This window comes from Gobius niger (assembly GCF_951799975.1).
Source record: "Gobius niger genome assembly, chromosome: 5".
Lineage (NCBI taxonomy): Eukaryota > Metazoa > Chordata > Actinopteri > Gobiiformes > Gobiidae > Gobius > Gobius niger.
Window position 1 is genome coordinate 28,430,488 of NC_136856.1, and position 23,431 is coordinate 28,453,918.

At 39.3% G+C, this 23,431-nt stretch overlaps 2 protein-coding genes across 2 annotated transcripts in view; one reads left to right on the forward strand and one right to left on the reverse strand.

Moving 5' to 3' along the window:
* The window catches only part of neil3 (nei-like DNA glycosylase 3), a 34,421-nt gene extending 33,723 nt beyond the window's left edge, over nucleotides 1–698 (forward strand). Inside the window, exon 10 of the mRNA XM_079557280.1 lies at nucleotides 380–698. Coding sequence (XP_079413406.1) covers nucleotides 380–544 — 165 coding nt within the window. The 3' untranslated portion in view covers nucleotides 545–698. The remainder of the gene's footprint in view (nucleotides 1–379) is intronic.
* A 136-nt stretch (nucleotides 699–834) lies between these two features.
* aga (aspartylglucosaminidase) lies at nucleotides 835–21,770 on the reverse strand. Its single transcript, XM_079557301.1, has 9 exons — nucleotides 21,479–21,770; nucleotides 17,507–17,660; nucleotides 15,406–15,518; nucleotides 13,171–13,283; nucleotides 8,348–8,456; nucleotides 6,840–6,915; nucleotides 5,025–5,132; nucleotides 3,018–3,151; nucleotides 835–1,072 (listed from the first exon to the last, which is right to left on the reverse strand). Exons 1-9 carry the CDS (start codon nucleotides 21,588–21,590, stop codon nucleotides 972–974), a joined length of 1,020 nt encoding a protein of 339 aa, XP_079413427.1. The 5' UTR covers nucleotides 21,591–21,770; the 3' UTR covers nucleotides 835–971.
* Between the last annotated feature and the right edge of the window lie 1,661 nt (nucleotides 21,771–23,431).

The window sequence follows — 23,431 nt, forward strand, 5'->3', positions numbered from 1 at the left end:
ACTCAAGGGGTGTGCGAGACATAAAAGGTTGAGGACAACAATCAGTGACTAAATTTGTTCTCAACTCTCCAAATTATTCATGGCAGAAATGTTTACAGAATATCTATTTTAATAATTTTTCTGTAGATTGTTATTTAAATCAACACAACTTGCCTATTCATCCTTTACACATGTCAAAACTTAAGACAAAATATTGAATAACTTCCTTCCACAGTAATAGCTTTGACCTTCCATAACACAGCCACACACAGTAATTGTTCAGCTCCGAGCCGCGTGTACAATCCGCTGTCTGCATCTGATTTAAATCCCTCAGATAAGTTTAAATCCCTGTTAATAATGTTCCGTCGTTGTTGTTTTTTTTCCCCCTCCTGTGTTGCAGTGGGCCGACACACACTTCCCCTTTTGTCACCATGGGAAACGCTGCCTAATGAGGACAGTTCTCAAACTCGGGCCCAACAACGGCAGGAACTTCTATACCTGCAGTTTGATAAAGGGTAAACAGTGTGACTTTTTCCAGTGGGCGCCGAACGGACCAGGCTGTTAGCGCGCCCTAATAACATCGCACTCCTAAAGAAAACTGCCAGCCCCTGCGCAACTTTCAACTTATATGCGACAAATGTACCGCGTCGTTATCAAACTTTGAAATATTGTTACTTTGTGCCTGAGAAAATGCCCGATATTTCCGTAACTTTGAATGTTTTTGCGCTTTTAAATGAACTGTGTGCTCAGAGCTTTAAAACTTTGTTCAATAAAGAATCCGTTGAGCCAAACAAAATATTAATTAAGGTTTTATTTACATATTGAAATCATATAAAATACAGAGATTGGTCATTTGTTATTGTCTGTGAAAGTGCGTTGCATTATTCAACAGCATCATAATTGAGGTTATCAGATATCGTTGACTGTTGACAATAATTGATAACCTCTAACAAAATGGAAACTTCCTGGATGACTGAGAACATACACATAAATCAAAAACAGTCAACAGATAAGAGTGCAGGTTTGTCCGTTTCAGGATTTGACACCATGTAAAAGAAAGTGGAGAATCCAGCCACTTTGTTACACGCCGCCCCTGTGGAAACAAAGAATTGGAAAGAGTTAGAGCAAAACCAATCCATTAAAATAGGGTTGTAAAACTCCAGGAATTTTCAAAGCCAGAAATTATCAATGGGAATAAACGGGAATATATGGACAGATATAAAGTGTAGCATTAGAATCTGATTTTATAGTAATACACCTAAAGCAGAACTAAGTAACTCATGCCCGTACAGGCCTTAAGCATCACTGCAGGTTGCTTTTTTTTTTGTCATTAATTGTCCTTGAGAGTAAATACTACGCTGACAGGACAGACAAAGGGAGAGAGGGATATTGTACATCCAATTACACAATGGAGATATTTTTTTCCGCTCAAATTTGTCTGTAAATAGTGCTAAAGTGGCGCTAGACCGCAGTTAGCTTTGCCCGTTAGCCTGTTAGCTTCTTCTTTGTGATTCCCATCCCATTAACACTTGTATTACCCCCAAAGGGACCGCGGAAAGGATTTATTTAGGCAAACAAGTTACTTAGTTCTGCTTTAAATATCTATCACAGCAGAGATGAAAAGTCTCTAAGAAATAACCATTGCGGTATTGATCAATGTTTGTCAAGATCCAAGTTAGAGGCAGGTAAATGAAACCAATCACTGCTTATTAGAGTATTCAGCAGAATGTAGCTTTAGGAGACTTGAGGATCATGTTTTTTGTCGTTTGACATGACGATATAGGCCTCATCTCTTTTATGGGTCTCGGGTGTAAATTATAAAAATGCATGTTTTATGGTTCAAAAACATAATTCATGTTTAAGAATTAGTTCACTAATTGTTTATTCGACGGACTAAAAATATAATGTTTTTGACAATGTTTTTTTGAAATACCCCAAATTTCCAAGCTTAAGTTCCCATTGAAAGTTTCCAGAAAATGTCCAGACATTTGCAACCCTAATTAAAAATGTACACAAAAAAGACTAAACATTGGTGTTCATTATTGGTGTTAATATTTTTGGTGTTAATATTAAACAGCTATTATTAATTAATAACATGAATTGCCCATCAATAACATAAGTTATTCACTCTAGCCTTTTTCACTTAAAGGAATAGGCAACCACTGAGATATGCTCTTACCTTAACTTCAACGTCCGAGCAGTAAAGTGAAGATAAAACTGCGGACGTCGAAGTGCTCCTAAGGTGTTATTACGCCTTACAATATAGTACATCTTTGTATCCGCTTAGTATCGATATGTTTAATTTTGTGTAACTAGACTTGGATCGTGTAACTACTCACGTCATGTAAGCGTATTTAAATAGGGAAAACATGGAAGAGCGTGGTCGCTTCTAACTTCACCCCGTTAAGCCCCATGAGGAGAGGAGGAGAGGCTAAATGCGAACATCATCTTTGTGCGTGCGCTCAGTCACGCAAAAAAAACAAAGGCCAGACAGGTACGCATCAACTTGTCTATACTGAGGAAAGAGCATATCTCGGTATGTAAAAACAGTGGCCTATTCCTTTAAATATGCAAGAGTGGACTTTGATTTTTTTTTTTACTTAAGAGTGGTTGTCATAAGGCTCAAAATACACGTTCTTTTGATTTATAAATCTCAATTTGCCTGTCTAGTTTATGTCACTGATGTCCAAATAAAGAAGACTATTTGAAAGAGATAGCACTTCAGCTTGCAGATGTTGACAGGCAGCAAAAATATCAAAACACATAAGTTTCAGCATTAATTCAAAGTTGAACCTCTCAGTTTTGCATTCAAGTACAATCCTTATGTTACTTACAATTATTTTCCCTAAAAAATATATATATTTCACAAAATCCCCTCATCTGCCCAATAGTTGCATTTTCTACTGCTTCTTAAAGTCATCCATATAATGTTCATTCCTGCCCCTCACCCTGTCATGTGCCTGTACGCCAGGTATACCCGCTGTCTCCATCTCTCTTTCTCAAACTTTTGGCCGAACATCCCCAGCCCAAACCCTCACCATAATGGCCCGTCGTGTTGGCACAGATGATGGCGCCGAAAAAGTCCGCGTAATGCCTCTTGATTCGGGAAATGGCCGTCTTGCAGGCTGTGGAGGGATCTGCCCCGGCTCTCATCTGCTCCACCGCCAAGTAACTGTTGGCAGGAGGACACGATGCAAAGGAAATCCATTGAGCTCGGTTTGGGCCAGTAGCAGATATGTTAACGGGGAATGACTGCGTGTACAATCTGAGCAGAGCAGACTGAACTCTGAAAGCTAAATGTCACAGAGGTCAGGTTCGGATCTCGCGGGACACAGGCGTGTTGAAGTGTGAGGGCTTTCCAAAGTGCATTAGATTGGTGTGAAATGACGAAGGCACAGGCACAGTTTGGCACATTATTTTTTTTTTACAAGGAAATGGCTCTGTTCAGTTCAGTGCCCAGAAACTTGTTCGCTTTGGGTGCTGGCTTTAAACATGAAAATTAGCTCAATCTTAAGGCTTTTAAAAAATGTGTGCAAACTGATGATTCCGAATTGTTCATTTTGTCTGAGGCACACCAACTTTTTGTATAAATTCCTTTATTTCGACGGGGATTCAATGCATTTAAGGCAATTTGAGCTGTAGATAACTGATATTAATATTCTGTCATTGTATGTATAAAAATTGCCATATGTTTCCAGTGATAAAATTTAAATATAGGATAGAGCCAGGTTTAAATGTATGGTTTTATATTGTTGAAATATTAGTTGCAAAGATTTTTTTTGGAGGGGATTTTAGATATCTTTGACTCTGCAAACTTTTTTGCAGTTCAAAGCTCAATCAATCAATAATCAAAACATTGTTAAGCCCAAGTAAGTTTGGTGTCTGTAGGAGCAACTAAAGTGGAGATATTGTTGCATGAGTAGAATGAAAATCTCATTTGGAGAAAATGGGTCCTAATGTTCTGTAACGTCTGCACATGTCTCCCAGAAAGAAAATCTCCATATTTGGATCACAGCGTCATCTCGGTCGCCTTTTGTGTTATGCGATGTTACTATTTATCGATGAAACGTCTTCTTTTACTCTGACATTAAAACCAAGATGTCAAGGGAGAAAATATTCAAAAAATCTCAACATCCCAACGTTTTTATGAAATAAACTGAGTCTCGCATCACATTATTGGCCAATGGAAGGTCATTTTCATGTAGTAATGAAAATTATTAAAAATTTGATTAAGGTAATAATAATAAAGCATTAGTCTCCTATAGCCCTTTCCAGACACAAAGTCGCTTTATGATCCAACACCAATGTAGGCAACGCTACCAATCTGCACCACCTGCTCCTCAGACCACGTTCAGCCATCCTGATATCAACCAGGCCCATCTTGCTTTGTCAAGGTGGTATGGCTGCATCATATCATCATCATTAGAATCCGAAAGCCACCAAAAAACACAACCATTTTTGATGCCAATTCTACATTTCTGAAAACTGGCCATTTTAGCTGCTACTTTCTGAAATCCCACATATTTACTGTTCCGGAGCAGGGGACAAAACTAAACTCAACACAGAGTCCTGTCCACATTTGTTCCCTTTTCTGAAATACACACTCCCAAATCCCCGCAGTTCCAGCTCGCCGTCCTCTGAGGTTTCTCCCGCGCGGACAAACATAAATAAGAGCATGACTTCAAACGTGTGCTGTACAACGCACTTCTAAGAATCTATTCTCTGAGCGGCAATACAAAATTCAGCTTAAGTCAAATGCAGCCCGCCTGACAGGCCGCCTGACAGTTTTGGGGCAACGCAGTCACGCCCCCACATTTCAAATCGGTATTGTTCGACTTTTACACCGCGCTTTAGCTGCGTTTAGTGGAATTATTTTGTCTGTTTAGAGGAATGATTAAACGCTTCGCATGACACTTCAAAGACGCAGTGCCCCCCTTTCTTTTATGGTTTTGATGTCAGAAATGTCACACCGGAGTTGGAGTTTTGTTTTCGCTTTTGGAGAATGGAGCCTCACAGAGTTTGTTTGGAGTTTTTTTCTTTGGTACCTGGGAAGAAAGCGCATCATGACGTCTCCATCACCGGTGGCGGCAGCACCTCCGACCGAGCTGTCTGCGTAAGCCCCCGCGCCCGCTATGGGGGAGTCCCCAACGCGCCTGCGGATTCAAGCAACAAACACATTTTTACTTTGGTTGTAGACGATGAAAGTTATCCTACTTATATTCTTCTAAGGATATATATATAAACGTGGAAGTATAATCTAGTGTTACTATCTATCACATCTCCATGGGGGTTTTATTACACACAGAACACTGTAGTTTAGACCAGTGTTTCTTTATTTGTGGACTGGGACCTGAAAGTGGGTTGCGGGAAGATTTTAAGTGCTAGGAATGCCTTTCTCAAAATGCCAGCAGTTCAAATGTTTTCATAGTCAGTCAGACTGACAGCTTTCTACACCTGACGCCTACTTCAAGTGTTTTGGGGTCACAAGTTTAAAAAAAATAAATATCCAGTACGATTAAAATGACAGTTTACGTGACTTAAAACAACAGAAGTTTGTGAGGAAATGCTGTATTTTGACCGAGATGGATCACGAAGCTGCACTATCACTAGTTTAGATCACTGTGAACAAAAGCATGTGATTCTTGTATGTAACATAATTTTTTCTTTCACTCATTTGTTCTTCCAAAAGCACACCCTGGAACAGGAGCGTGCTGGGACCTCATTGTGGCCCATGAATTCAACAATTTAGTCCGATCCATTTTCCTTTGGAATTATAGCTCATGCGCTGGCTTCATAAACCAGAGAACAATTTCTCTTTTCACATGGGCCGCTGCACACGCAGTCTGAGCCTGATACAACTCCACAACCAGCACCAACTTATATAGATAAAATACATATTATTTATTTATTATTCATCCACTTTGTCTTTTTCCCTTCCCTTCTTTACTCACGCAGAGACTTCTCTGTCTCCACTGGATTGGACTGCACCAACTCGAACTAAAGCAGAGGGGTGTTCCACTTAAACACCAGTTCGGCTTTACCCAGATCTAAAAGCTTCTCGACTGGACTTGACAGCCTCATTTGAAAGCTAAGACCTACAAAACAAAACAGATCCTTTTTCTTGTGTTGCTGCCGTCACTGTTTTCATGTTCTTTTTCACTGCATTTTTGTCACTTTTGTTGTTGCTCTTTTTCCAATTTTTTCCACTTCCATCTTTTTTTTTTGTCACTTTATGATGCTTTTTTTTGTTGCAATTTCTTCTTGTTTTTGTCACAATTTTGACGCTTTTTTCCAAGAAGCTTTTAGATTTGGGTAAATGCGCTTGATTTAGATGGGGTTTAAGAGATTAAACACCCCTCTGAGTTACATAGTTCAACGTTAAATGGTATCTCCCTGCCACAAGAATAAAAAGTTTGATGGATTTTGTCATCGTTTGATAGATTTACATGACATGCTGCAGCCCAGTTAAAGCTCTTAGGCCTGGAATAGCACAACAGTGGGAATCTGTTATGAATTTATTATTTATTCTACACGCCTTTGCCCTGGAATGGACCACTGTAATGTACAAACTGTTCAACTAATACAAGAATGTTTCAGAGATCTGAAATACAAGGTTAGCAGGTTTCATACATAAAAAAATTACATGGGGATAAGGGAGATACAGGTAGTGATGCCTAATTAATGTCCGTCCAAGCTGATGCACAACCGTTAAAATTGTGATTTGGATCATTTTTGTATCCGACTATCCGTATAAAACAAGTTAAAAAAAAAACTTCTTTAAAACGTGTCAATGACATACCAAATCCCAGTGACCAGCGCATTTCAAATATTTGGCAGAAATTTCAGCATTCTGTACAAACCCTGGGACTTTGTGTGTCAGTCCATTGGTGGAGGTGCCAGCAGCAACATGGCCGGCTTGATCGATTGCTATCATCCCTGGGGCAGAAATACAAGTTCCATGTCAGACTGAGCAAAACACAACGACGATCGGGCAATTTCCACTGCAACAAATGTAACGGGTTTGGTTGGCCAGAGCGCCTGGACACAAGGAGAACGTGCAACCACAATTACGCTGCTTAAATAGAAATAACATTATTCAAGAAGTAAAAATGATTGTTTAAAGGTCCTATATCATGCAAAATCGACTTTTTGGAGCTTTTAGCCATGTTGTTATGCTATTTCCTTATCAAAAACACCCCCAGAGTGGTTTGCGGCTTCATTCACGCAGCTCTCAGTAATCCTCCTGAATCCTGCTCTCTGAGCAGCTGCTCCTCCCTCTCCTGGTGAACGACTGAGTGTTCAGTTGTGTCGTAACAACGGAACGGAAGTGCTCGACGTCTGTAATGTAATGTCTTAATTCTGTGCTTACGGCCTGATTTTAATTTGTAAAACAGCTTTTTCATTATTTCTGTCGTAAGAGAGAAACAAAGAGTAAAAAATGAAAAAAAAAAAGAAAAAAAAAAAAAAAAAAGGATGTGCCCGAAGTGCTTCCAGGTCAGCTGTGGCCAAAACAAACACATCCCCTGAGCGTCTGAACAGATCAGTCATGTTTGCGCTGCAGCTGTGAAGATGGAGCTCGTTACCTACTCTGGACACCTGTTTTTTATTCTTAACTAACGATAATGTCACGGACGGAGAAAAAGAAGCGCGTTTGGCTACGGGGACAAGGAGTTTATATTCAACCCTTTTCAGGAAGAGGCCACTCAGCTGTTTTTTTCTCCGGGATTCAGCGACTATCAGCCAAAATATTGTTTTTCTGTGACTGTCTCTGATGGATGTTTGGGGAACCTTCGCCAGAACCAAAGTGGATTAACTTTTATAACCAACGCAAGTCCCATAATGTAAACAACGATGGAGCAGAGCGGTGAGTCAATCCAAACGCGGGTTAGCTTGTGTGTTAGCATATTAGCATGTGTGTTAGCCATTTATGAAGCTGTGTTGCAGATGTCAACTCCATATAACTGCATCGTGAAGTAACTTCACTTATTGTTGTTTATTTATATTACGGTAAAGTTGTATGCGCGGAGAGAGGGGGCGGAGTTAACTGAATCGAAGCGTTGTGTCTTCCGGGTTTGAAAAATACCTCCAGAAAACACTTATATTTATCACAAAAATGAGTGCTCCATAATGGTAGAGGTACAATATATCATATAAATGCCTATACTTAACTTTGGAATGGCTAAAATAGCATGATATAGCTCCTTTAAAAACTTACTCAAGCACTTGCAACTCATGAGAAATGAAACTCATCTCTCTCCACCTTTAATAATCTTAGTTGGTTTCCTTCCCTCTTTAGTGCCCGTTTAATGCGAAGCCAAAAGACGCCACTTGAAAGCATCACGTATAGTGTGCTAGCGATAAGACTTACCGATGGTGTCATGCGAGTTCACATTCGCGTGTCTCCTCATCTGCTTATCTCTCACTGTGGCCCTGGGCTTGTACGGGCCGCAGTGCGCTGAAGGATCTGGAAACACGTTCTGAGGAGGGGAAAAATTACTGCGTGGTTACCGAAAACACAATTAATATGCATATTTGGATTGCAGCTTAAAGATTCTGAACAGATGTGTGAAGGAAGGAAATGTCACCAAACTACAGGGAAATGGCCACAAATACACACAAACCTATCGATGCACCTTTGCCACAAGCTTAAAGTGTTTTGTCGAAAGGTACTTGCCAGTCTTAACGCAAATAAATAACATGATTTGCTCTAAAATAAAATAAAGTTTCTTGTTGTCACAAACCAGGTATTGTTACCTCGCAAAAAAGTCGAACGACACACAGCCCTGCAGGACCTTTTTTGTGAGGCAAAGTCTCAACCACTTTACCACCATGGATTCTTATAGACGCATTTAGCATCTTTGTCCTCCTGACCTACCCAAACAAACTAATTAAATAAATGGGATTAAAAATCTTTTCATGCTGAAGCTGTTATTTCTGCCTGTACTGCCTCTTGTTTTTAGCAGTCGCTAATTGTCTATTGAATTGCATTCAAAATAGTTTAATCAGCGTCTATTTGTTCTGCCCTCTGGAAGTCCAAATTGAATCAACAGGGAGCATACTAATTATTTGCATAGGAATAAACAGAGAATGAGCTGTGAAAAGAACAAAACCAAACAAAAAAAACTTGACAAAGCTGTTATGTGCTCTGCTCAGAAAAATAGAGGCATTTAAGCTGGATATGTTGCTATTACTAAGCCTTGTCCAATTTGTATGGGGGAAAAAAAGACTTCCAAATGGCTTGCAAATGTTAATGTAATTTAGAAACTCCAAAGCACATCACGGTTCTCAACTGGTATGGCGACGGGACCCACAATCACCCTGAGACCAATATTGTCTTTTCCTGAAAAAAATGACTATACTATTCTATACTTTTTCTGTGCATAAATATTAAAATAAATGTTTTCTGGTCTGGACAATTGTAGCCTCTTAATCATAAACCCATCCGACACCCTGACTATACCGAATTGAACCGGTCTGTCGGGAGTCAAAGAACGCACTGCAAAGAGGAGCATACACGTGTGGGTAGAGAATTAGAAACTTAGTGGAAGTCCAATGACGTATACCGGAGTGTGAGCTGGCGTTTTGAGTTCAGAAGGAGGAGACAAACTGAATATTCAGGATTACCAAAACGTAACACCGCTTCAGATATCTTTCTATGAGGATGTAGCATTCGAAGATGGTTAAACCCCAAGAAAGTCGGATTTTCAGGATATAAGCCCAACAGATTTTCATTCCAGGCTCCTCAAATTGTGCCTCTGTTTGATACAAGACCAAGCACATGCAACAGACATGTCCTCTGAATAGCCACATCACCTCTTGACGAACAGTTAAAATCCTTGTACCATTTGAACTACGCCTGTTTCCACCGGTGTAGGTCACATGAATAAAACATTGCCTCTTTACTGCAGCTCGCCTTATATCCTGTAGCTGTCAGGGTGTTGCTCCTTATTGAGACGTAGACATTGCCCGGTACCTGCTGCTTCAGAGCACGGCGTGTTGAGTTGAGTGTCAGTACATGATGTGTGGTGCACTTCTGACAAAAGCCCTACACGTCTCTATAGCTCAAGGCCTTCCCGGTGTTTCTCTGAATGACTGAATGACTGACGGACTGACTGAGAGCTTGACCCGCAGGGAGGAGTGAACGCTTCATGTGGAGGCGAGCTATTCATGTCAGAAGTCAAAGCATTTGGCCGAGAAATGTTTCAAGTCGTAAGAGGGAGTCTCGATGTGTGTCTATAATGTTAAAAGGCAATACTGCGCAAGACTTTTTGAGCTTTTGATCATGTATTAGTGTTATTCCCTCATGAATAACATACTGTACCTGGAATAGAGCTTTGGTTCATTCATGCATGTTTGAGTAATCCAGCAGAATCGATCAGTCACCACATGCTGATGTCATGAGGCCGTGGTAATTAGGAGACTATTCCAAATCATAAATGTTTTTGTTTCTTTTTTTATTGGACTGCCTTTAGCTTTGACTACAGCACATTCGCTGTGACATTGTTTCAATGATGTCAAAACATCCAGTGTTGCATTCATTTTCCACCAAGATTTTCTATTGATGATGGGAGAGTGTGACCACTGTGCAAAGCCTTCCCCAATCCATTTGTGAAAATGATTTTGGTGTTTTGGTTTGGTGTGAATGTGTAGTATGGGCCTCGAAATGATCCCAAATCTGTACATTTCTGAATTTCAAAAAAGAAATACTGATACAGAAACACTGGTTCTGTCCCACTGAGTGTAAACTCAACATATTTTGATATCGGAAAACAACCAAGTAACAATTCACAAAAGTGAGGCATACAGAAGTGCATAACAAGAGTAACAGTACAGTAGTAACCTAAAGACCTGAGGCGAGGAACACAAATGGAATGCCAACTGAAAGTACCGACAGGCAAAAACAGAGCCAAATCTCACAACAAAGCAAAAAATACAAAGTGCTCTGATTGTTTGAAGTGTGTATTGTGTGTACCATTTATGTTGACAACTGCCTTTTGTTTTTGACAAATGTAAACCCTTGCCCACTCACCACTGGTCTAAATCAACCACTTTCTTAACTTTCCTCTCATTCATACAGCAATACAAAAAAACAACCTTTTTGACTAAGGTTTCTTTTCAATACCTTTATTCTAAAATATGCAGTTATTTTTTTCACCAGTCTTGTAAAAACAATTCAAATACGAGCACATCAGAACGTCTATAAAGCCATTCTAAAAAAGCCGGGAAGGAAAAACCTTGACTGCTTTTGTCAGTACAGTGAGCGCCTGCACTGAACTTAACAGCAGTTTATCGAAAACGGATGACTGCATTAAATTAAAATAAAATTGAAAATAGAACAATGCGCTATTCTCTCCTCATCAGCTTGTGTCATGAATCACCCAAAAAAACCTCACTGTTCAAGGTGCAACTTCTATTAGTGCCAAATGAAATGATTTATCTGCGCGGGTGCTTTACATTCTGAAGTTTGGGGACTCAAAGAGGCTCAGAGATGTCCTTGACTGATGGAGTGCTGGGGAGTTTGGCTCGATAAGCATTAAGGGCTGACTGTCCTTGTTAAAGAGTAATACGGCAAATATGATCGATAGGACGGGCCACGTGTAAACAGGAAAACGAGTCATCGCAGACGTTTGGAGGGCAGAGGTAGGAGCCAAATGGCGACGCAAAGACAATTGGGGTTGATATTACTGTGAATTTGCTTCTTTGGCAGGATGGATTGAAGGCATTGTCTCGAACTCGCACATACATACTCTCTCATTCACCTTGGAGCCGGAGGGGACACCCATTGTACATGTTTTTGGTGGCCGACTAGACTGGAGCAGGAACAGGAAGTAGGAAGGAACCACTGCTTTTTTTTATTTTTTATATACCACTACTTTTCCGATGTCTTCTAAACATGAGCTGTGCTGTTCGATGAGAAAACTAAACTAACTTTACAGGCGTATTGTTTTAAAAGCTGTAATCTGTAAAGCACTTTGTGATACCTTTCGGTATGAAAAGCGATTTATAAATTAAGTTTGATTTGATTTGATTTGATGTCGTCACAGAAATGATTTTGACTTCATGGGCTGTTTTTCAGGTGACTGCCTTAAGAAGCCCATTGACAAAAGAATAAAGGAGCTTTTTTTGTTTCCTACATAATTCCATGTGCTCATTATAGTTTAATGTCTAATGTTTTGTCTAATGTTTAATGAGAATCACACAATGTTAATAGTGTTGAAAATAAAGAAAAGCTAAGACATAAAAGTGTTTCCAAACTTTTGATCAGTACTCGACAACGTAAATATAATGTCTTTCTTGTTGTCAATGCTGTGCCCTTATCTTAAAAAGAAGCTCAATAAATCTAGTTTCCTTATTCAGTCTTGGATTATAACCGGCAGTGGCGCAGCGGTTAGCGCTCGTGCTTCACAGAAGGTCCTGGGTTCAATCCCGGACGGGGCTTTTCAGTGGAGTTTGCGTATTCTCCCCGTGTCTGCATAGGTTTACTCTGGGTAAAAACATGTACAATAGGTTAATCCTCCAGCCAGGTGATACTGACAATTAACCTGGCTCCATATCTGGAGATGGTGCTGCTGCGGCTGCCTGCTGCTCCTACAGGCTGCCCCAGCGGCATTGAATGATGGGTCAAATACATAATAATAATTTCCCTACAGGGATTAATAAAGTATAACTTAATTTCCTGGTTTAGCCTTGGCCCATAACTTACAAAAGGTTTTTGTAAGTTAAAGCCTTCCTTTACTTTAAATTTTTCAAGAAAACAAGCTGCATTTACAGCATGGCTAATGATAATAATTATAATTAATTATCTGTCACATCATTTCTTCTCCAGAAACAAAGATGCCGGTGCATTTATGTTGCTTTATAAACCCACTATGAGTGATAAATTGGCGTAGGGAGGGAACAAGGTGGCAAAAGGCCGTACCAAACAAATAGTTTTCTTTATCCGTTTAATGGTACCCCGCCCTACAGGAGATAATGCAAATGTGGAAAGGCCCAGGAATTGAACCCCAGTGTCCTTAATCAGATGATTATTAAGAATGACCAATCTCTCATTTATAGCACTTCAGTTTAAAGTGAGTCGTCTCTGGCCCTTCAAACTACTTTATGCTCACGTCTGCCAGTCGATTTCCTGCGCCTGCATCAATGTTTCAGAGGGAGCTCGTCTCGAGCTGCGAGCAGACGGGAAACACGCACCTTCCGATAATTAGGTTGGCAGTTGCCCTTCAGCCACTCAGAGAAAATATTCAGAGATTTGTTGGTGGTCAGGTCTTCTGCGGTGAAGCCCATATTTTCAGCAAACAGAGAAGCTACGGAGAGAAGAAAAAGCAATCTCAGGTCAAGTTACTCAGCATGGACCATTCTGACCTTGGACACGGTGCTTTTTTTTGTTGTTTCATAATGGAAAGTGTGTTGAAAAGCCTTATTACAGGAGTCCTTGGAGTTTCTTTCACTGACATGTAGGTAGAAGTGTGCTGTATCTTTCTCCATTACAAAACATCTTTGTAATAGTGGTCATGGGGGCACACCATGAAAAATCTAAAACTATTTTTCTTTTCCCTTTCAAGTGCGAAACAAGTATGCACGTGAAAAATATACCCGATATATCTTTGTCCATTCATGTGTGACTCTACAGTATATAGGGAGGTTGTCTACTTCAAAACGCATTGTAATCGAGATAGATGGGCAGATAAAAGTTATTTTTTTCGTATTTTCACCAATAATAAGCCAAGTAAGTCTTTGATGGGTGAATTTTAGAGGATATGGAGATTTACATTGGTAGAACCACTCGTAAAAGTTTTTGTGTGTCTGTGTATGGAGTGAAACTGTGGAACAAGCTGGATATATAACTCAAGCAATGCAAAACTATTCATGGATTTAAACTGTTAACAAACATTTGATCCAGTCAAAATATATCAAGATAGGGTCTTAAATTTACATCTGTACTTTGTCTTATAATGCTACCAATTTTATACTAATCTGCATCAATTGCTGTTTTAGGCCGTCTGTATTACATGTTGTCAGCTGCATCTGCACTATGTGCCCAGAACATTTCCCCATGTGGGACAATAAAGTTTAATTCAATTTAATACCACGTGCTTGTCGTTTCCTTACCATTGTTGGTATATTGTCTATTATCATTCTTGGTTATTCAGCTACTGATTGATTAAAAATGTATAATAAGCATTAGGACTGGGGCAAAATATCGGATTGCAATACTTTTTGCTGCAATACCAAGTATCAATACTTTATCAAGTATCACAATACTTTCAATAGTTGTGTTTGGAGGCCTTTTTATCCTGCACACCTTTAATTTCCAGTAACTGTTACACAACATTGTGTTTCAGTCTTAACAATTCAATAAATGGCATTTGGTTAATAAACTTTGGACACATGACTGTTTTCTTTTTATACATTTTAACCCCCGCCTTAACTGTGCACGTTTGATCCAGGTCGAATTTAACCACATCTCTAATCTTCTTGAAAAAAGTGTCAAAATAGCGACAAAACGAGACATAAATGAGGATGAAAACACAGCAAAAAAGCATCAAAATAGCAACAAAAATGAAACAATAGAGGCGATAAAAAAGTGACAAAAAAGCACCAAAAATACAACAAAAAAGTGCCATAAACGTGGCCATAATGCATGGTTAAATCTTGTAGGTTTTTAGCTTTCAAATGAGGCTTCAGTCAAGAAGCTTTTAGATTTGGGTAAAACCGAACTGGAGAAAATGCAAAGTGGGGGTTAAGGTAAACATATTACTTATTATTATTTACTGTATCACAATACGCATCAGATCAGCCCCTCAGGATGTGATATGTATCGGATCGTGACAAAAGTGTGTGGTCCCAGCCCTAATAAGCATAGTTTTAAGTTTTCTTCTTCCCACTGCCTTTCAGACAGAATTGGTGCTTTTTTTTCCACTTTTTTTTCCTTGTATGTTAAGCAGTTCATTGCTGCTGGTGCAACATGACACGAACCGTGAAATTGCTTTGATTCACTAGTGCTCACTGTGAGGTGCCATTGCCTGAAACAAATCAATGAAAAATATAATGATAATAATAACAACAAACAACAAAAAACATATGACTAATTTGACTGCATCCAACTGTTGACACCAGGGGACGACAGCCAGAGGTGGTCATTATCAAAGTAAATGTACTTAGTTCTGCACTAAAGTACTTGTTTTAAGACTCCACTGCATTTGAAAGATAGTAGAAGTATAATTCTCTACTCCATAACATGCTGTGAAGGTTCCAAAGTAAAAAAGTATTTTATGCTGGCACATTGTGGTGAACCCTCCAGACCAGTAGGTGGCGGTGTACAGATGCACTGTTGATGCCAAGATTCACCACACACACACAATGATCACTCGAAGTATACAAAGACATTGTATGACAATTGTGTGAGTGTCTGGTATCGATGTATACCTGACTCTCCCACCAGCATTGTGTGAGTGGTGCGTTCCATCACGGCTCGCGCTACTCCGACGGCGTTCTTGATTCTCCTCAGGTCTGCCACAGCGCCAACCTCCATTGTATCCCTGCACACCCAATATAAAGCACTGCTTAGAATGCACGGCCGTCCTCACTCATGCAATATAGCCCTGTGCCCTCAGACATCAATAGCTAATAGTAAACAACTCGAGTGAAGTGCAGGTTCGTCACTGGCCTCAACTGAGGATAAGGGATAAGTCACACACAATGACACAATATCATACAGCACAATGACTTACTACAGTGTTTGTCAAAATGTGGTACGTGGGCTTTTTTCATGTGGGACTTGTCATTTCCAATTCTAGATTCATTTTATTCAGATCATTTTAGTTATGCTTAAAGTCATAGTGTGTAAGTCATAGTGGAAAGTGAGGACTCTTATTATAGTCGATGTTACATGTTTAGGGGGTTATTTTTCACACACATCATAAAATAACCATGTTTTATTCTGTTAATTAGGTGAGGTGAAGCGTGGCTTGAAGAACCCAAACTTTTATATAATTCATTGATTCAAGTGACCATATAAGTCTATTTCACAAATCCACACGGGGATTTCATCACTGCAAGTATATCTGTTCAATGATGCAACTAAAAGACACTAAACACATTATACAGGGAGGCAAAGCTTTCCCTCCCCCACTCTGCCTGTGTCCTGTCTTGTCACTGTGATGCCTACATTATTTATTTGTTAGCTTTAGGCTCCTTTTAGAGCAGCGAGTGGATCTGTTGATAATATTAGTTTGAACTCCTGTTTGTTTTTCTATATGAACTTCTGTAAGACTCATCACTGTATAAACCTGCTGTCACTCCACCTCTGACCATGGACTACAGATGAAAATTAGCTCGTAGCTTTCTCTGGTCTAAACATACAATTTATTTGAACATTGGTTCTGACCATTTGTTGTTGTTATTATTGGATAATATTTTCTCTTCTCAGATTATTCACCTTATTCTGCCCACTTTTGCCTTTTTTGCCACTGATCAGCACTTCCTTTGTCACGACTCTTCCGGTAGAGTGTAAAGTCCGTTCATGAGGTGGAGAACTAGGTAACTAAAAAGGCCACTAAAATCTGATGCACAGTAGATTGATTTGTGTAAAATGTCCAATGTTCATTTGTACCAACAAGTCACTGCATTGTTTCTGTGGGCCTGAAAACGGCTTTGTGTCTGTGTAGTAACTGATTCTTTCTTGACGTCTGCAGAACTATGTAAACTAATACAAGAGAAGGGGCGGGCACAAATATTTGCGGCACCCACCGGACCTCCGGAATAAAGTGAATACGTTTCCTGTTTTCCAACAAAATGGTTGTAATGGTTATGGTTGTAAAACTCAAAATTAGAGTTCAAATGAACAAAAGAATGTAAATAAAACCTCTACTCATCAGGATTTGTGCAAACTGTATCATTCTAAATATAGGATCTTAAAATTAAAAGTGAAGACTACACGCACCTTTATAGATATGATTGTAAAGTCAAAATGTTGTGAAAGTGATTTAGAATAAAATAGATATAAAAATGTATATGGACAGAAAGGTTGCTTTGTTGCTGTTGTTTTTTTGGATAATTCGGATGATAATCTAAAATATAAAAATCCTCCCTGACAAGGGCCACTGGCCGAAACATTGTATTGAATAATTGTATATTGGTGTTGCAAGTAAGACAGTGTGCGAGAGTTTTTTTCCCTGTTCTATGCTTGGCCTTTACTCCTTCTCTTACGTACCTTTTCTAAACAAGAGATGTGCGACGTAAGCCCGTGTTTAAATATAATCCAGCAAATTCCAGCCAAAATAATTGACCTATTGAACATTTGAGCTGCCAAATTTTACTTTCACACAGAATGTGCCAAATACTGCATGTCACTATAGGTTTCAGATTTCAACCTATTCCATTTTATTCTGTCTATGTTGTTGCTAAATTTTCAAAATAGGATTTATCCTGGCATCATAATGAAAAAGCTTAAAGTGTTACCCGCTTGTTCTCTTTGCATTTTGCCCCTTTGAATGTTGTTTGGCTGCAAACTTGTGAAGTTGTTTACCCGTTCATAATCATGGCGTCCAGGGTAGTTTCCCCGTTCTCATCTGGGCTGCCTCCGTAGCCCACGCTGCCGTCACACTGATCAGCCTCACAGCGAGCACAGCCTTTCTCCACCGCATCCAGCACTGAGCCCCCAGACTGCAGCGCCCCCCACGCTGCACACAGAAAGACTAGTATGTTAAAAACGGTGGCTTTTCATTGATCTGTGAACAAATAATACACATGTTGGTCACTGAAATTCCCCTGTGCAACTGGTGTTCTCAGCCGGAGTGCCGCGTCCAATTAACGTACATGTACAAAGAGTGACTGTCACTGAGTCTATGGGAGAGACCAGTAGGGATGGGACGAAAATGAAATTTGGGGTCACGAGTAACTTGGCCAAAATCACTGCGATTAACGATATCACAATATTTGCCTATGGTTTAAAAAATCACAGCAGAAATGATGGAGATTGGGCAATTGTTAAATATTCCTCTTCATTGTCTGCTGTAAATGTCATTTTGAGTGAGACATGAAGTATTTAAAGGCACATTGTGTAACATTTTGGACTATACTGTTGTCATCAATACAAAACAGCTAATGAGCAGCTCGACACAGAAAATGTTATTTCTGCGGTGGGTGATCAAAGAATGGATTTGGATGAGGAACTAACCTACTGAAATCTTGAATACTGTTGACTTAAATCCCATCTGCATGGAGACGTACCCATTCCCAGTAAAGTTACCGGCACTGTTTATCTTATGGATTTAGTGATAATTTTCTAGTACGATAATCAAAAAATGTGGTGATCATAATATATTGAATTTAACTTGTTTTTGTGTCTTCCAAAAACACATCGGAGGAAAAACAAATCAATGCTTCAAGTGATGAGCAAAAAGGCTTTGGGAAAAAGTGCTACTGAGGCCTCATTTTTTTGACATAAAACTATTTTAAAAATATACATCTGTATCTAATATAAAATATCTGAAAAATTCAAGCACATCATAAATCATCATTTTAAATGTGTCTGTACGTTTTATAATTGTTGTTGGTGTTACACACCAGGTACAACAGTTCAGAACAAGCTCTGAAGCTAATACTGACATATTAATGTGTACTGTCCATGTCAATTAAACTTTAATAAGTAAATGAATAAGTCATATACAAATGGTGAAAGAGGTCAGACACAATAACCTGAATCCAATCTGCATCATTTAAAAAGAGTGATCTGAATTGTGAATAAAGTGGCTCACAGCAAACATACAAACAGCTTTTTATTAAAAACACAAAATTAAATACAGTATTTGGTTGACGATACGACGACACAATTTTGTATAAAAGACAGAGTAACGAGTTGCCTGTACAACATCCAGGGATTGTTCCAAAGGCAAGACTGTGTTTATAATTTCCGAAAGGAAGGAACACGTACATGAGAACGAGTGTAAAGCAGCATTGTATTTCTGTTATTGGGTTCATGTATGGAGTAAGTTGAACCTAGAGCTAATAAATGATACTGCCATATAGAGCAGGAGTGTCCAAAGTGCGGCCCGGGGGCCAAATGCAGCCCTCAGACCAATTGTTGGTGGCCCTCTGCCTTCTTGCTGAATCGGGACACATCATCAGAGATAGTCCTTTTTATTTGAAATGTAATAATTCAACATAATTCTAACCAAACAACTAACCTTTTACTGTGAGACAGAGCTGGCATGAAGGTTTTGAGCATAAATAAAGGTGTGGGGCGCAATTTAAACCTCTGCTAGTCAAAGGTTTTGTGGCACTAACCACCGATCTATGGCCCTTCACCCTGTGTACGCTTCAGTATGCGGCCCCCCATGAAAAAAGTTTGGACACCCCTGATATAGACTAAATCCACAGTTCAATCCAACGTGCAGACTGTTATTATTTCAAGTGCTGGGCTACATTTCTGTGTAAGCTCTCAGTGATTCAGGAGTTTTCCATCGTAGACAAAGGTTCCTGAGGCGTCGTCTACTCTGTTTGAGTACAGTTTTATTCTAACAAACTTTTCCCAGGCACTTCAAATCCCCCGGATTATTGTAATATGGGCAGAATTAATTTTGCGGTGACATAAGATGACCGTTCGGAGGGATTCTAAACAAACATGAAGCTGACTAACATTTGGTCACTGATCCCTGAAAGCACCAGGCGGATCAGGACGCCAACTGCTTGCAAAGCCCTTCTGATAGCAGCTCGCCAGGGCAATCTCGGGCCATTACAGTGTGTTCGCAAACCACCGCAAACCACTTTATCAAGCCATATTCTGACCATCTGATGCAGACGTTGAAGTTTTTGAGCTTTTAGTTGAGTTAAAATGTTTTTTTTTCCCCTCAACAAAAACAGAGAAAGAATTGTCCAAAAAGGAATTATTCTTTCTTATCTTTTACATTATGAGTTATAAAATGTAAAAGACAGCATAAATGATAAATAAATCTCTATGACCCCACACTGACTCAGCAAACATTCAGTATTATTTTATCAACAATGAGGAAGAATGAAAGCATTCGTTCATATTGTCAGCTCCCATTGACGGTATTATGCTATCAAAATGGAATCGGGAATGTGACGTCATATCGCTAAGCATTATGGGATTAGCAGCAATTGTAAACTAATGTAGATTTTAAAAGTTAAAATACTGGAGTTATTGTTCACATTAAAACACTTGGACACCACAGTGTGTTTGATGTATTTACCAGCAGTAACTCAGCAGCTAACGGAGTTGTTCCACGGCTTTTTCCTCCACTTTTTATACTGTTTTTAGCTAATGTTAGTCTATGGAAATGTATGCTAACAGCTGCAAAGATGGCCGATCTCCATGGTAACTGTGGACTTTCCCGAACTCTATTGACCTGTGACCATTGGGTTTAGTTAGTTATAGAGTTTGGGAAAGTCTACAGTTACCATGGAGATCGGCCATCTTTGCAGCTGTTAGCATACATTTCCATTGATTAATATTAGCTAAAAACAGTATAAAAAGTGGAGAAAATAGCCGTGGAACAACTGCTGAGTTACTGCTGGTAAATACAGCTAACTCACTGTAGTGTCCAAGTGTTTTAATGTGAACAATAACTCCAGTATTTTAACTTTTAAAATCTCCATTAGTTTACAATTGCTGCTAATCCCATAATGCTTAGCGATATGATGTCACATTCCCGAACTCTATAGTATATTGCTTGCCCCACTAAGCCCACTTAACCCCTTGACCGACTTAACCGAGCTCATTTTCTCCAGTTCAGCTTTACCCAAATCTAAATGCTTCTTAACTGGAGCTCACAGCTTATAGGCCAGAGTAACGCCTTATTTGAGAGCTAAGTCTAACAAAACTGTTCAGGACTTTTTTGTTACATTGTCGCCGCGTTTTTGTCAAATTTTAGAAGCACATTTTTTATCCCGTTTTTGTCTCACTTTTTTGGTCGCTTTTTTTTTGTGTGCGTGTTTTTTGTCGCTTTCTTCACCGCGTTTTTTCCCTTGCTTTTTGACACTTTTTTGTCGCGTTTGTCGTCACTTTTTAGTTGCGTATTTTTTCCTTCACTTTTTTAATTTCTTGTTGTTACTTTTCCGCACACTTTTTGTTGCTTCTTTGTTGCGTTTTTGTGACTTTTTTGTTGCTTTTGCATCACTTTTTAATCGTGTTTTTGTCGCTTGTTTTCAATGTATTTTCATACTCGTTTTCGTCGCTGTTTTGACGCTTTGTTCAGAAAGCTTTTAGATTTTGGGTAATGCCAAACTGGAGAAATTGTGCTCGGCTCAGGTGGGGGTTAAGAGGTTAATCATCTTTTTTTTTTTAAATTACAAACACCTGTGGTCGTGACAAATGATCAAACATCAGCCTCGTGTGACAGATTGAACAAACGAGTTTACTCTCCGTTTTACTGACTGGTAAACGATGAGAAGTTCCTGTCGCCTTCTTCCTGTCATGAGATCCCGTGATAGGAAGGACAACAGAGCTTTGTATTAAACTGATGTGTGCATGTCTTACCTGCACCTGTGGCGTCTTTGAAAGGCCATGTGTTGATGACGAGCGGCAGCGAGGCTTGTCCGAGCGGTAAGAGTAAAGTTAGGGAGTACACAACAACAACAACAAGACACATGGCTACTGCAGAGACGACTTCACGCGTGGCGGATAAGTCGCTTTAGCAGCAAAAACAGAAAAAAAGCACCCCGCGTTTCTCGAACAGGATCTTCCTCTTTTCACGGGCAGTCTGTGTTGAGAAATGTGATTATTTGACAACCTTCCTCCTGAAGCGACGAGCACCGCGGGGCACTTCCTTGTTGTGTCACGTGGTAGCCGGTGAATGGGCGGGGTCTCATTTAAACGTACAGTGCGTTTGTTTTGAATCAGGCCAACATTTCAAGACAGACTGATTATTCAGCTGATTAACCTCTTAACTCCCGCCTTAACCGAGCGCATTTTCTCCAAGTCGAATTTACCCAATTATAAAAGTGTCAAAATAGTGATAAAAATGAGAGGAAAACGAGGACAAAAACGCAACTAAAAAGCGATGAAAAAGTGAAAAAAGATAAATAAACGAAAACGCAACAACAAAAAAGCCACAGAAGAGCAATAGAAAAGTGACAATCAACAAAAGGAAATAGATCCATTTCGATGAGTTTTGTAGGCCTTAGCTTTTACTCTGGCTCATAGGCTGCAACCTTTTAGATTTGGGTAAAGCTGAACTGCACTTGGTTAAGGCTTGGCTTAACCGAGTGCATTTACTCCAATTCGACTTCACCCAAATCAAAAAGCTTCTTGAAAAAAGCTTATAAATGGCGACAAAAACGAGACATAAATGACGATGAATACGCAGCAATAAAAACATCGAAAGAGCTACAAAACAGTGATGGAAAAGCAACTAAAAACACTGAAAAAGTGACAACAATGTGAGGGAAAGTCTTAGATCAGTTTTGTAGGTCTTAGCTTTCAAATGAGGCCTTACACTGGCCTCTAGGCTGTAGATAAAGTTGCACTTGGATTATAAGAGTTTTTGTTTTTAATTTTTAGTTGACCCTCAAAGTTCTTGATCAAAGTTGCCATTGGTAGGTGCCACTTTTTTGTTGTACAATGTCAAAAATCCTAAATCATCTTGTACAGATATAACAAGCATTTTGGTGTAAGATATTAATAGTAGTACTTTCAGAGTAAAGGATCTGGGAACCACTATCACCTTTATCCTAGAATTGAGATATTATAAAGGTGTTTAATGACAGTGTTCCGGTACCTGTTTTGGACTGTTCCCCACGAATCCATCACATCAGTTGTTCCTGAAACTACTGATTTACAAATTAAGCACTGATTAACTTAATAAGAGGTCAATTCTGAGAAAAGATGTGAGAGTGCTGGCCAACCCTATTGCTGTGAATGCACTTATCTGAATAATTCATAGCACTGACCACCAGTCTTTGGCCCACAGTTTTATATTTTTTTTAATATGTGGCTCTTAATCAGTGGTTTGGGTTTTCCCGATTTCCATTTTATCAAATCAAGTCTGTTTGTGGTTTGCACATTGTTAATAATACAAATCAATCACTCAGGGGCATTGAACTTTAGCTTTATGAATGACTAACATTATGTTCAAGTAACCGACCGTACTAGGCTACACTTAGCAGCTGGTTTTGAGTTTATGGCTATTAAACCTCCTTTTCTATTGTACTGCACAATCAACATTGTTCATGGAAAGAATATCTTTTGATCTACTGTAATTAGCTTATTTTCAAAAAATGGTGCAACAGAAATCGTTAGTTTATAAGGATGGACCAAAATAGTTCAGTGATGTGAAAGTGGACTAATTAGGCAAACTCGCTGAAATCCGGTGATGTTTTGAAACTTCGAAAAATCGTGTGGAGGCAAGGTTTGCTTGAAAAAGTACAAGACAGGGGTTCATGTTTTTCTAACTGTTTTACACCAAAGGATGGGAAAACTAACAAAGGAATG